The following is a 14,950-nucleotide window of genomic DNA, read 5'->3' on the forward strand; positions in this document are numbered from 1 at the left end:
CGAGGAAGAGCACCAAAGACGCATTATTAGCTTTGAGAATATTGATAGAGAAGTATAGAGAAGGTCAGAAGGAGTTGCATTGTGTGTTTGTGGATTTTGAGAAAGCATACAACAGGGTGCCAAGAGAAGAGTTGTGGTATTGTATGAGGATGTCAGGTGTGTCAGAGAGGTATGTGAGGGTGGTGCAGGACATGTATGAGGACAGTGGGAGAGCAGTGAAGTGTGCAGTCAGAACGACAGTTTAAGGTGGAGGTTGGATTGCATCAAGGATCGACTCTAAACCATTTCCTGTTTGCAGTGGTGATGGACAGGTTGACAGGCGAGGTCAGACAGAGTCTCCGTGGACAATGATGTTTGTGGATGATATTGTAATTTGTGGTGAGAGTAGGGAGCAGGTTGAGAAGAGCCTGGAAAGGTGTAGATATGCGTTGGAGTGAAGGGGAATGAAAGTAAGTATGAGTAAGACAGAGTACATGTGTGTAAATTTAGAGGGAAGGCAGTGGAGTGCTGCGGTTGCAGGGAGAAGAGGTGAAAAAGGTGGAGAAGTTTAGGTACCTGGGATCAACAGTGCAAAGTAATGGAGAGTGTGCTAGAGAAGTGAAGAAAAGAGTGCAGGCAGGGTGGAGTGGGTGGAGAAGAGTGGCAGGAGTGATTTGTGATAGAAGGGTATCTGCAAGAAAAGGAAAGTTTATAGGACTGTGGTGAGACCTGCAATGTTGTATGGTTTAGAGACAGTGGTATTGCCTAAAAAACAGGAAGTGGAGCTGGAGGTAGCAGAGCTGAAGATGTTACGGTTTTCGTTGGGAGTGACGAGGGTGGACAGGATTAGAAACAAGTTTATTAGAGAGATAGCGTATGTAGGACGTTTTGGAGACAAGGTGAGGGAGGCTCGAATTGAGATGGTTTGACATGTGCAGAGGAGGGACATGGGGTATATCGGATAGGTGAATGCTAAGGATGGAGCCACCAGAAGGGAGGAAAAGAGGAAGGCCAAAGAGGAGGTTTATGGATGTGGTGAGGAAAGACATGCAGGTGGTTGGGGTGAAAGAGGTAGATGTACAGGACATAGGGGTATAGAGAAGGATGATCCGCTGTGGCGACCCCTAATGGAAAAAAGCCGAAAGAAGAAGAAGAAGGAAGAAGAAGAAGAAGAAGAAGAAGATTAACTGTGTACTGCCTACTAATTGAGTTTTATTGTTTATGATGTGATTATTATGTGTTTAAGCTATTAAGATACACAAGAAGCAGTTTAGTTTGACTTCATATTCAAGAGAACACCACAGCTTTTAAAGGCAGAAACTTTTTACAGTATATCATACAGTATTTCCATAGATACTGTATATCCATACTGCACAGCAAATCTTATTAATATGGCCAACATTGGAAACCATAAATAAATAGATAAACACATAGCTAACACAAATGTGGCAGTGATGGAAAAGGCAACAAACAAAAAATAAAAAAACAAAATAACATCCGAAAACAAATGAACAAATCCAAAAACAAAATAACAAACCCTCAAACACATTAACAAATCCAAAAACACCTTTCTGGCAAACTCTCTCCAGAACTCAAGAGAGCAGCGCAATCGAGGGGAAGGCGTCCGGACGTAGCATCGGCCACGTCTGCACCATGGCATCCAGCCCTAATGGGGCTGGGTGAGAGAGAGAGAACCAAAGGGGACATTGCGAAGTCTCCTGAGTCGCAAACAGATCCACCTGTGCTCTGTAAAACCTCTGCCATATCTGCTCCACCACCTTGGGGTGGATTCTTCATTCCCCAGGCCTCGGCCCTTGCCTCGAAAGGGCGTCTGCTCTCTAAATCAACCGTTCCGGGATATGAACAGCTCTCAGCAAGAGGAGTTTCCCCTGGGACCACAGGAGGATCTCTCATGCCAGCTTGTATAAGGGGCGAGACGGGAGACACATGGTGGCCCCTCAGGTCCAGGAGGAAGTGTTTCAACCCCGAAAACACCGGCATCATCTCCAGGCAGTAAATGTGTCATGAAAGACGTGGCTCGCTCCACAGAACTTGGGCGGAGCGACTACTTATGACCGCTCCCCACCCCGTGAGGGAAGCGTCCGTCTTAAGCATTACGCGACGCACACGGACACTTTAAGGACAATCACATTAACCACCTTAAATGTTTACTGTTTTACTGTTTACTGTCATTAACATACCATGTATATACACCTTTTTTCTCTTATATATCTTTATATATTTTATATTTTATATTGTTTATAATTTATTCATCTGCCTTCTTTTTCTTGGTTTATTGAGAATAGGATGGGTCTCCCCATCCTATTCTCTCATGCTGGACCGTCGTAAAAAGCATTTCACTGCATGTCGTACCCTATATGTATGTGTATGTGACAAATAAAATGTGATTTGATTTTGATTTGATTTGATATGGAGGAGGCTAAGTGGAATCACATTGGACGCTGCTGCCATGAGACCCAGCAGCCTCTGAAACTGCTTCACAGTGGGTGACTGGCCTTCTCTTACTCTCCAGACTGCAGTGAGGATAACTCCGGGCGGGAGACAGCTGTGCCCGCAACCTGGTCGAATCCCACACCACGCCCAGGAAGGTGGTTCTCTGCCGTAGAGAAAGCACACTCTTCCCGGTGTTCAGTCTTAGCCCCAGTTCCTTCATGCAGGCGAGAATGACATCTCGATTCCAGACTGCCTAAAGCTCTGATCGAGCGAATATCAATCAGTTGTTGACATAATTCAAAATGTTGATGCCCTTGAGCCGCAGCAGGGTCAGCGCTGCATTCACGCACTTCGTGAAGGTGCGGGTGAAAGTTTCAGGCCAAATGGGAGGACCCGGTATTGGTAAGCTTCGCCCCCGAAAGCAAACCTCAAAAACCTCCTGTGTGCAGGAAGGACGGCTATGTGGAAGTCTGTGGTAGCCTGACTCTCTGACCGAGGGGGGAACTTCGATGTCCCCTTCCCTACTCGGGTCCCACCACGGGACACATTCTGTTGAACCGGGGAGGAGAGGACCCAATTTTGAATCGAGTAACCTCTCTCTATAGTACGCAGGACCCACTGAGACACCTCTGGCAGCCTTTCCCAAGCTGGCAGAAAGTCCCTGAAGGAAACCAACCCCTTGGGGTTTGCCTCTGACCCACTCAGGGCAGCTGAAGCGGTGCCCTGCAGCCATAGAAGCCACCTGAGAGGCGGCAGGTCTCCCCCATCCGCAGCAATCTTTTGGGCGGAAAAAAAGGCAGCAGACCACTGGAGAGAGGAACACCGGGTGGAAACGCTCTCTCTCCAGGCTACGCGATGCCTGGACATACCAGGCTGAGGCTGCCGCCGAGCAGCCCCATGGGAGCGGCAGGAAAGTACCACTGAAACCCTCCTGGTCTCCTGAACCCACCAGCGATCGCCCTTACCTACAGCGTCGCCAGAACAAGCCACCGGGGTGTTCAGAAGGAAGCCCTGTCCCTGCCAGAAATATCCACTTACAGGGTGAGCTACAGAAGCCCTTCTCTGGCTACTAGGGCTGACATTGACCACCGCGCCGTACCTTGGTGGCCCCGAAGGTTAGCTCGCAGCTCGACGTAACTCCTAACCGTCAGCCCCAGAGCCGAAACCCTTCGCAATCTCACATAGCAGGTCAGCCTGGTATGCCTGCAACACACTCATCGTGTGGAGGCAACCCCCGGCCTGACCTGCTGCATAGCCCTAACCACTAGAGCCGAAGTGGCCTTTGTAGGCAATACCGAAGCCTTCAGCGATGCATCACCTGGGGAGAGATAGCCAGCCGGCGTCTCTACCCCTGGGCATCTCCCCATAGCCACATTCCCTAAACCCCACTAAATTGCGCTCAGTGTGTAGGCCAGGAATCATCGTGGGCTCGCTAGCATCCGACAAGTCTCCCTCTTCGGAGCAAGAAATATGGATCACCGCGTTACATGGGAGCTCGGCCCAGCAGGAGCGGCTGGAGAGAACTCATCCGTCTTCAAGCCTTGTGCTAGGCCGGCGGAAAGCATGCACCGAAAATTTACCCTCCTCGGAGGAAAAAATACGAAGCACCACGTTACACGCACCGGGAGAAGGAACCGCCGAACAAGTGCTTTCCCCGGGGAACGCCAGCTCGGCCAGCAGCCGGGAGCGCATAGCCACACGGCTAAAAATGCTAAAAGCCGACTCCCACGAGAGCCGACTAAGCATGCTCCTAAGCTAAGCAAACAACACATCAGAATTCTGCCTGCATGTAAGCTCATGACTGCACAGATACACAAACAATGTGCTTACCTGAACAAGCAGAAGCTAGTGTCGCTACCACCGCGCAGCCATTTTGTAGCTTCAGGGTTTACGAGACGTCGCCCGCTGATGACGTCACAACTTGCCTATTAGCCGGATTTTACACGTGGTTCAGAGCATGTACAAGCGAGGCGTCACAAAGCGTTGCGACGCAGCTCAAATTTCCCAAATGAGGAACTTTACACATGTACAAGAAACAAAGTTATAAGATTTCATACTTCCTGTATATCTTGAATGACAGGTGTCTCGTCCAATGATCGGTAAGTGTTTCATTCACAAACTGTACCAACCTTTTATGGTTTGTCTGAATTATCGCTGTGTTTTCGGATTTGTTAATGTGTTTGTGGATTTGTAATTTTGTTTTTGGATTTGTGTATTTGTTCATTTGTTTTTGTATTGGTTCAGTTGTTTTTGCATTAGTTATTTTGTTTTTGGATTTGTTATTGTGCTTTCGAATTTGTTATTTTGTTTTTGCATTTTTCTGGCAAAGTTCTATTGTGCCTGCCAGAAGTGTCAGTAGTGATTTTTCGTGCATGTTTCCTGATTCTTGAAAAGCTTACTTGTTTTGACATTAAATGAAATAAATAAATTTTCTGGAAATCAATGCTACACGTGTAAGATATTTTCTTCACATCTAACAAATAAATTGCTTTAATAATGAATTTTTGTTTGGCGTTTGAATTTACTGAATTGCATGAGCTTGTAAAAATGTTATATGGTCTAACAAGTGCTCTGTAATTGCAATAAGTGGAGATACTAAAATAAATTATTCAAAAATATTATTGTTAAAAATTGCTGGATATACTTACGTTGCTTTTCCAGCAAAGTGGATATTCACAATATCCCTGAATAGGATTAAATGTAACATTATCCCTGCACATGCTCTTTACATACTGAAAATGCCATTCTTCAGCAGTCTTTTAGTTTTGGCATCTGCCAGGAAACAAGAAAAACATGAATTGTTTACAGCTAAGATCGCACGCTCCTCATCTACTTTTAGTGGTCATAGATTGCATATAATATTTACATATTTGTATAGAAATGCACATATCTGTGTTTATGAAAATAAATTACAGCAAATAAGCATTTTAGGGTTACCTTTTTAAAATTGCTTTTATGGTTTTTTCATATTGTTTTGTTACATATTTTTTCTTATCCAGCTATGAAATGTTTGTTCAGAGGGTGTCTGCAGCTTTTGTTCTGGCTCAGGTGTACCAGAAACATTATACAAAGCTGGAAGCAGTGACTAGACTACTGGTATGCAGTTACAGCTGCATTTACAGCTGTGTCAAAATCATTATTCAACTAGTTGAAAGGAAATGGTCCATATACTATACAGAGATTCAAAATATACTGACACAGAAAGTATCCCAGACAGGGAGTTTATACTTTTTGTACAAGAAGCTTAGCTCCTGAAAGTTTTTTTTTTACCAAATAAATGGTTTCTGCAGATAAGCTAGACAACTCTTAACTAGCTCTTAAAGTTGTTTTCTGTTGTCTCTTTAAAATGCACATTCTGGTGATCAAGAATTCTCTCTCGTAAAACATGCCTGCAGCTGGATCGAAGGTGTGTCATTGTGTGCATAAAATAGTTTCTCACTAAGGGTGTATTGTACCATATGCCTGGTTAAATTTTAAATTAATTACACCAGTTACGCAACTATTAGCAGTGGCATGCCATGAAAGTATGCTGAGTATACAAACTATGGCATAGTTCCAAGGGTTTTATGCAATCCACAGTAAGGGAGGAAATATATAAATAATAAGAATACAGTAAAACTATTATTTTTTGTAAGGTATATGTTTATGGAGAGTTCAAGTATAATTAAGAGGTTTTGCATTAAGGGAAAATCTGTGAAACTATAAAGATACAATGCAAACTCAAACATGGCCACTAAACCAAATTAATAATCATGTGGTTAAGGATGTGCGAACACTGACATTAATAGCCTAACACCTACATTTGAAAAATCTTCTGGTTAGAAGCTTTTCACACAAGGGCATTTGCTTTTACTTATACTAAATAAAGTCTGCAAAAATAAAAAGATCGATTTTGCACGTATTGCTATTCTACTAATTCTAGCAGTGCATTTGGAAATTAAATCTCAACACTGTAGTTCTGTGTGCAGTTGTGTGCTTGTGCAACCTTTCTAGATCCAATAGTTTTGCATCATACAGTTACTCTGTGCAAAAAAGAAAATAATAAGTGCACACACACACACACACACACACACACACACACACACACACACACACACACACTCACACACACACAGCATTATAAACTCTATATGACTGAAAAGAGTAAATAAACAAGTAAGGCAGTTGGTTTGTTTTGCGTTACATTTACAGGTGGTGAATGCCAGCATTTTTTTCTTTGTTTAAATTTTTTTTAGATATACTTTTCTGATTATGGTATGCTATAGGGTTTCATACTGCCCTTTGTCCAATGACTGGTCCAACTAGTCTCAGTTCAGTAACAGCATTTTATGTGCTTGTTTTTTTTTCTTTTCTTTTTTTTCTTTTAAAGCCAGTCACACAAATTTGTGCTTGTTGGACACCAAGTTATTGATTTAGTTCTTGGAAGTTCTGCATGCAAAGACATTCTAAAGAATTTTGGGTAAATTGCTGTTGTTCTGTTGGTACTATTTTATGGCTGCTGGAAACCATTAAGGACTAACAGAACACGTTTGGCAACTTTTAGATCACATGTTGCTATTCACTGAACACAAATAGGGGCTGTTAGAATATAATAATAATAATTAAATGATGTACACAAAGACACTATAAAAGGAAACCATTCGTTTTTAATGCTAGCAGCCAATAACTTGCAATGAATGTTATTTGTAGTGGAAACCATTATGGGTTCGGTGATGGATTTTTCTATTGCGCATTAACACGAGTCACAAGTAGGCCTATTATATAAAAAAAATGTCTTTAGTCTCTTCTCCCCCCCCCCCCCTCCCCCCGGCATGCCAGCTGTTTTTTACGTTAAGCTCTCTTGACAGTACAGTATTTCCATCTCCAGAGAGCATGCAAGCATGCAAAACAACCAATTCACATGACACGGTCTATATCACCTGGTCTCATAAAATATCCAGGAAGAAAACTGAGACGTGAGCTCCATTTTGTGGACACTAAAAGCGTTAAGGTCTTTAAAAAAAAAAAATGTATTAAATACAAGCAGGATGGCGGATGTCACGTGATCATCATTTGACTAATCACGGTCCAGTCTCACTTGGCCTTTGTGACTTTGCATACTAGTCACTGCTTACAAATTTGGACTTGCAGTTTTATTGCGACATAAAAAAAAGTTTTTTGTTCTTTGCATATAACTTTATTAATCCGTCGTGGAATATCATTAATGATCAGTGCTTTAGATTATGCGACATTTTATTGGAGCTGGAGGACAATGCGGTGGTGTGATTTCAGTGCGGGTGGTGTGAAGTGTGCACTGGTCCTAATACCTAAAGTTCTGGGATCCGCCTCTTTATTATACGCCCGTTATATGTGCGACGTTCGTGCGTCAGTTTCGCAAACATATGAACAGTGCTTCTCACGCGATCAAATTTTTTATCCGCTCAGATCACTGACTGCAACTATGGGTAAGATAAGTTGACAACTACTTTAGATTGGCGTATTTTTTATTCTTGTAAATCTATGTTCTGCATGCTGTAATGTGCAGGTTTTTAATGCATTCTGGATATTGTTGACTGAAATCAAACTTTTAATGTAGCCTCTCTCTCTCTCTCTCTCTCTCTCTCTCTCTCTCTCTCTCTCTCTCTCTCTCTCTCTTTCTTTTTTTTCCTTGTGTGAGTGTTTTATTTAACCTTAGCTAAAGTTCACCAGTGTCTTTTTTTTAATCCCCTAAAGTATTCCTGTGCTCCTGTAATTTTCCACTTCCATCTAATGAGATGCCTTGTACATCTTCCAAAATTTAAAGACTAAATGATGGCTGATCTGATTATAATCTCATATTACACCAATAAATTATTAAACCCTGGATTAATTATAACCCAGAATATATTACACACAAAAATGTCTAGAATATGCGTGTTATTTTCTGCAAGTATTTGCAGTAATAAGTAGCTGATTGAATGTTACAGGGTTTACAAACGTTTAATTTTTCTAAATGCACTGGATTTGTAAATGTTTATAAAATTCACTAAAAAGTTTTTAATTACACCATTGTTTTATTTTATGGTCATCAAAGTTAGCGTCATCATTTTATGTTGAAAATCTTTTTTAACAGATGTTAAAACTGTATGAACCGGATATGGAAACAAATACTAACCTTTAAATAGATTTTTAATATATAAATGACCCTTATGGAAACAAATACTAACCTTTAAATAGATTTTTAATATATAAATGACCCTTTATATGTAACATATACAGTACACACTGATCAGTTAGATTGTAATGAATAAAATATGCTGTTGGAATGGTGTCGTGGGAATATATGAAAGAGGATAGTGTGATGTGGCCCAATGCAAAGCTACTGTTACTGTTAAAGTTCAATATTTTTCTGTTCCAGCATCAAATATGTAATTTATTCCTCTTAAATCACATACACAAAAAAAAATTGTTGTTATAACTCACCCTTTAGCAGTTGTACAGTTGTAACAGTTATTCCCTCACCAGCCACTAGGTTTTATTTCTGTTTGTTTCCTGGGGTTGATAAGACAAAAAAATGCAGCTTTTCGTGTTCCTGAGAAAGTGGAAAACTTGAAAACTTCATGCTAGCATGGCCTGTTACAAGGTGATACCACTAGAGACTCCTTTTAACACTGTAAATTAATGTCATCACCAATTACATGTTTAAAGAGTTATATATAAAAGTCGTTCAATAAACAAGTACATGTGTGTGTGTTGTCGCTATAAAAAACAGTGACCAAATTTATTCATATAAACTTGTGATTTGCCATATAACTGGAGCTATTGTCTGTCAAACTGGAGAAATGCACACTATTTCTATGTTTCTACATTTTCCAAAACAGATTTTTGCTCAGATGAGTCTGCTAGATAAAATACCAGAAAACACATAATTTGGAGTCTCATGGAGATTAGATTGCTCACGCATGAGTGGTGCAAAAGCCTTTAGAAAATTAAGGGGACTTTATTAGGGTTATAGGTTTTTACATCATTTTGAACTTAATCTTTATATAATCATCAGAGACATAGAGCTTTTTTTAACTATCCACTGACAAACACCTTTAAGCCCAAGCTGATGCTTTTTGAAATAACCCATCCAGTGTAAGGGACCAGAGAAACATAAATATAATAACTCAATAATAAATAAACTAAATTTGGGATCCCATTGGATGTCCCTGATGCCCTATTCCAGAATCATTTGAGCCTGTTTGAAATGACAGTCATCATTTAATTTTTGGCTCGTCCGATTTCCTTATTAGCCAGCATTTGTGGGTTCCATTTGTTCACTATAATGCCCACAGCACAAATGAGATCTTATTTCATAGCACACCTGTATACAGATGTTAGCCCATGCAATGGACATTTGATGATCACTGTCCAGGAGGCTCGTTTAGACACCACTAGATTTCCTTTTGCTAATCATGGCCAGTTTTTTGCTTAGCTAAAAGTCTGTCATTTTACCTCATTGTGCAGAACCTCTTGCCTGAGACCAAGTGTTGTGCTCTGAAATGAAAAACCAATAAATGGTTTATGACTACAACTGGCTTACAAATGTTTTATCCAATATGGCAAAAACCTTCAAATTAGAACTTGCATTAAAACTGTAAAGGAAAATGGACTAAAAACAGTATTGGATGCAAATGTAAAATTTAACTGTGGACTGCACAGCACAGTGCACTTTATACCACACCATACCGCACTCATTCACTTTAAGGACAATCACATCAACCACCTTATGTAATTACTGTTTACTGTCATAAGCATACCTTGTATATACACTTTTCCTCATATATATCTTTATATATTTTATATTTTACATTTTATACAGTTTATACTCTTTATTTATCTGCCTTCTTTTTCCTTGTTTTATTGTTCTTTCCATTCTATTCCCTCATGCTGGACAGTCATATAAAGCATTTCACTGCATGTCGTACTTTGTATGTATGTGTATGTGACAAATAAAATTTGATTTGATTTGATTTGATTAAAAAATAAACAACTAAATGGTGTGATGTGTCTTTGGTACATGTACAGAAGGGTTTTATCCCAATTCAACAACAGCAATTTTAACAATGATTTATTTTTATTAACTAAAGATTGAAATGTTCTCATTTGCATGTTTTAATAGTTATGTTATGTTTGCTCTGAAAGATTTTATATATATATATATATATATATATATATATATATATATATATATATATATATATATATATATATATATATATATATATATAAAAGCATATGCAAGCATATGCTTAGGAATCAAATGTATTTTATTCTACACTATTTATTTAAACTTTATATATAATATTTAAATGTATATATATTAGGGCTGCTGCTATCAATTATTTTGATAATCGAGTATTATACCGATTATCCCAAGGATTAATCGAGTAATCAGATAAGAAGTACTTTTTTTATTTTATTTTTTTATTTAAGAGAAATACTAAAAATACACAAGAAAATAAGACGGGTCTCTTAAAATAAACTAGTAATTTGTTTCCATTTTAGAAAAATTTACATTTTTATTGCTTAAATTGCATACAAGAATATCTGTAACATTTAAACCCATTTAGTGCATTTCATTACCAAAATGTAAATACAAATATATACAAAAAAAATGTAAATAGAATCGGAAGCACGATTCCACCACATAAAAAAAGTGTGCCTAATTCCGACTTCTTTTCTCGCAATTCCGACTTTTTTCTTACTCATAATTCTGACTTTTTTTTCCTGTAAACATCCAACATTTCTGGTGCATCCATCAGTAAGCATGTTGTCGGTTTGAAGGCTCCTCTGTTTCATCTGTCTTGTTCTATCTCCAGTCTAGTTCTCTCCAGTGGAGACTTATTTTGATACCATGAGATTCTATTGATTGTAGCCCATTTAATTTTCAATGTGTAAAGCTTTCTGGCACTAAGGAGGGGGTGATGCTGCCCGATTGGGGAAGAAAAACCCTCGAAATAGCAAGAAAAAGGTTAGAATTGCGAGAAAAAAAACTAGGCAAACTTTTTATTTAATGTGACGGAATGTTGCTCCCAAAATGATCTTCTCCTTACCCCCTCACTGTTTTCTCCCAGTTCTATTTTTCATTCTGCAGCGTCTTCTGTGTTACAGAGCGCTCCAGAGTTTAGTGGGTGTTGTGTGAGTAATAATGGTCCATGGGAAACACAATGCTCCGTGTGTAGTTAAATAGACGAAATGAAGCAAAATAATTTGCCTCAATGAATTTTTGTAATCAAATTTGCTCAAGGAACCGTTACAACCCTAAAACTATTTAAATGAATCTATTTGGGGCACATGGAGGTTAGAGGATTTTAAATGTTTTACTTTGGGTGCAAAATGAAATGTAAAAAATTGAAATGAACTTGGAAAAGCAGAGAATATACATCGGTGTGGAGAGATTAAAAATTAATGTGCTGTTTCATATAAAGATCCAAACAAGCAATTTGTTTTGACTCTCTTTTTAATTTTCTCTCTGTTATGCAGCAGATAAGACGGTGCTGATTGTTTATGCCCACCAGAGTCCCAAGTCTTTTAACTGTGCAGCAAAAGATGCGGCTGTGCAGGTTTTCACTGATCTGGGCTATAAGGTGATCGTGTCGGATCTCTATGCCATGAAATTCCGAGCTGTAGGAACAGCAGATGATATTAAAGGTCAGTAATGATCAGCAAAGGGTCTGTAGTGCTTGTAAAGTCAGTGTTAGGCCAAACTCGCTTGTACTTAAATAGACAACATAGGTATATAATTGAACCAGTGCCACAGTTGAGATATTATGATAATATTATGAGGTCTTGGCATGAAAGAATTACTCCATGCCATTTAAGTTTAAGCATTATACCTGATCGAAATACAGTTTGAGGTCATACCTTTACATATGCAATATATGTTAAAATAATAATACATTTCAATTCAACATTTATTTAGTACTGTATTTTTCATGGCCTATGTTTGCATACAGTGGGGCAAAAAGTATTTAGTCAGCCATCAATTGTGCAAGTTCTCCCACTTAAAAAGATGAGAGAAGCCTATAATTTTTTTATCATAGATACACTTTAACTATAATAGACAAAATGAGAAAAAATGATTTTTTAAGAATTTATTTGCATATTATGGTGGAAAATAAGTATTTGGTCACCTACAAAAAAGCAAGATCTCTGGCTCTCACAGACCTGTAACTTCTTCTTTAAGAGGCTCCTCTGTCCTCAACTTGTTACCTGTATTATTGGCATCTGTTTGAACTCGTTATCAGTATAAAAGACACCTGTCCACAACCTCAAACAGTCAGACTCCAAATTCCACTATGGCCAAGACCAAAGAGCTGTCAAAGGACACCAGAAACAAAATTGTAGACCTGCACCAGGCTGGAAAGACTGAATCTGCAATATGTAAGCAGCTTGGTGTGAATAAATCAACTGTGGGAGCAGTTATTTAAAAAATGGAAGACATACAAGGCCACTGATAATCTCCCTCGATCTTGGGCTCCATGCAAGACCACGTGGGGTCAAAATGATCACAAGAACGGTGAGCAAAAATCCCAGACCCACATGGGGAGACCTAGTGAATGACCGGCAGAGAGCTGGGACCAAAGAAACAAAGGCTACCATCAGTAACACACTACGCCGCCAGGGACTCAAATCCTGCAGTGCAGGGATTTTGAGTGAAAACCTCCTTCCATCAGCAAGGGCATTAAAGATGAAACGTGGCTGGGTCTTTCAGCATGACAATGATCCCAAACACGCCCGGGCAACGAAGGAGTGGCTTTATAAGAAACATTCAAGGTTCTGGAGTGGCCTAGCCAGTCTCCAGATCTCAACCCCAATAGAAAATCTTTGAAGGGAGTTAAAAATCCGTGTTGCCCAGCGACAGCCCCAAAACATTACTGCTCTAGAGGAGATCTGCATGGAGGAATGGGCCAAACTACCAGAAACAGTGTGTAAAAACCTTGTGGAGATTTACAGAAAAAAATTTGATCTCTTTCATTGTCAACAATTATTACAAAGTATTGAGATGAACTTTTGTTATTGACCAAATTCTTATTTTTCACCATAATTTGCAAATAAATTCTAAAAAAAAATACAGACAATGTGATTTTCTAGATTTTCTTTCTCATTATGTCTCTCATAGTTGAAGTGTACCTATGATGATAATTACAGCCCTCTTTTATCTTTTTAAGTGGGAGAACTTGCACAATTGGTGGCTGACAATACTTTTTTGCCGCACTGTATAGTCCACAAGACACAATAATAATTGAAATCACACAAATAAAACGATTCAATTTTACATAATATGTATTGTTACCCGGATGATCACCAGCTGTTTTTAGGTTTTGTGATCATCGTTCATGAGTCTCTTTGTCAGGATGTGGTTAAACTGCCTACTTTCTTCAGGAACAACACATAATATGATTTTTTAGCTTACACAAAAGTTGCACTTTAAACTTTTTGCATCTTTTTTGCATTTTACTGATGTTTTAGTCCAATACAACTTGAAATTAAGGATACAACATCAATGACATCAGTGATCATCAGATAAAAAGTGTAATAGAAAAGTGTAATAGGTGGATCTGCTAAAAATATTTAGGTGCTCTTAGAAGAGAAGAATCTCCACAGCATGATTTGTATTCACTTTATGTTTGTGCAGGTAAGCTGAAGAACCCTGAACATTTCCTGTACAATGAGGAGACCATGGTGGCCTGGAAGGAGGGCAGACTGAGTGAGGACATCAAAGAAGAGCACCGTAAAGTGGAGCAGGCAGACCTTGTCATCTTCCAGGTCTCTTTGTCTTTTTCAATCTCTCTCCCAGTTTTGTTCTTTTCTGTTATGCTGTTATGTTATTTTTCTTAATGTAAGTGAACCGTAAGGAAAAAATTATCTATTGTTTTTGGATTGTTATTGCAGTTTCCACTTTACTGGTTCAGTGTCCCTGCTATAATGAAAGGCTGCATTGACAGAGTGCTGACTCAGGGATTTGCATTCTCTCTACAGAACCTCTATGACAATGGCATGTTTAAGGTGAACACACACAAGTTTCTATTAAACATATATTTTATTGTTATATGAGATATGAGTTGATATGATTTATGGATATGTTTGGGGGTTTTTGTATACATTTTTGTTAGTAAATTTTAGGGACAGACTGTACTATGTCTTGTGTTTGATACCCAGTGACAAATACAATATTAAATCCTTGAAAAAAAATGCTTCTAATCTTGAAATATACCTATATTACTTTAGCAAAAACTTCATTGTGCCTTTGAAATAAAAGTTGGTTATCTTTATTTTGAATTTTTTTAAATTAGTTTTTCATTATCCTTTTTTTCCATTTTGTTTCTTTTAGGTGTTTGATTCTTCATTTTTTTTTTTTTTGCGTATTTTATTTACTTTATTTTTATGTTAAATTAGTTGCATGTTTGGTTTTTTTTGTTGTTTCTTATGTTTACATATATACAGTGGTGTGAAAAAGTGTTTGCCCCCTTCCTGATTTTTATTTTTATTTTGCATGTTTGTCATACTTTAA

At 38.6% G+C, this 14,950-nt stretch overlaps 1 protein-coding gene across 1 annotated transcript in view; it reads left to right on the forward strand.

Moving 5' to 3' along the window:
- Window positions 1-6,771: 6,771 nt before the first annotated feature.
- nqo1 (NAD(P)H dehydrogenase, quinone 1) overlaps window positions 6,772-14,950 on the forward strand; it is a gene marked incomplete at its 3' end in the record, with an annotated part of 93,032 nt that continues 84,853 nt past the window's right edge. The window contains exons 1-4 of the mRNA XM_083559544.1: window positions 6,772-7,877; window positions 11,920-12,087; window positions 14,075-14,205; window positions 14,332-14,445. Coding sequence (XP_083415670.1) covers window positions 7,637-7,877; window positions 11,920-12,087; window positions 14,075-14,205; window positions 14,332-14,445 — 654 coding nt within the window. The 5' untranslated portion in view covers window positions 6,772-7,636. The remainder of the gene's footprint in view (window positions 7,878-11,919; window positions 12,088-14,074; window positions 14,206-14,331; window positions 14,446-14,950) is intronic.

This window comes from Silurus aristotelis, assembly GCF_946808225.1.
Source record: "Silurus aristotelis genome assembly, chromosome: 13".
NCBI classification, from domain to species: Eukaryota; Metazoa; Chordata; class Actinopteri; order Siluriformes; family Siluridae; genus Silurus; species Silurus aristotelis.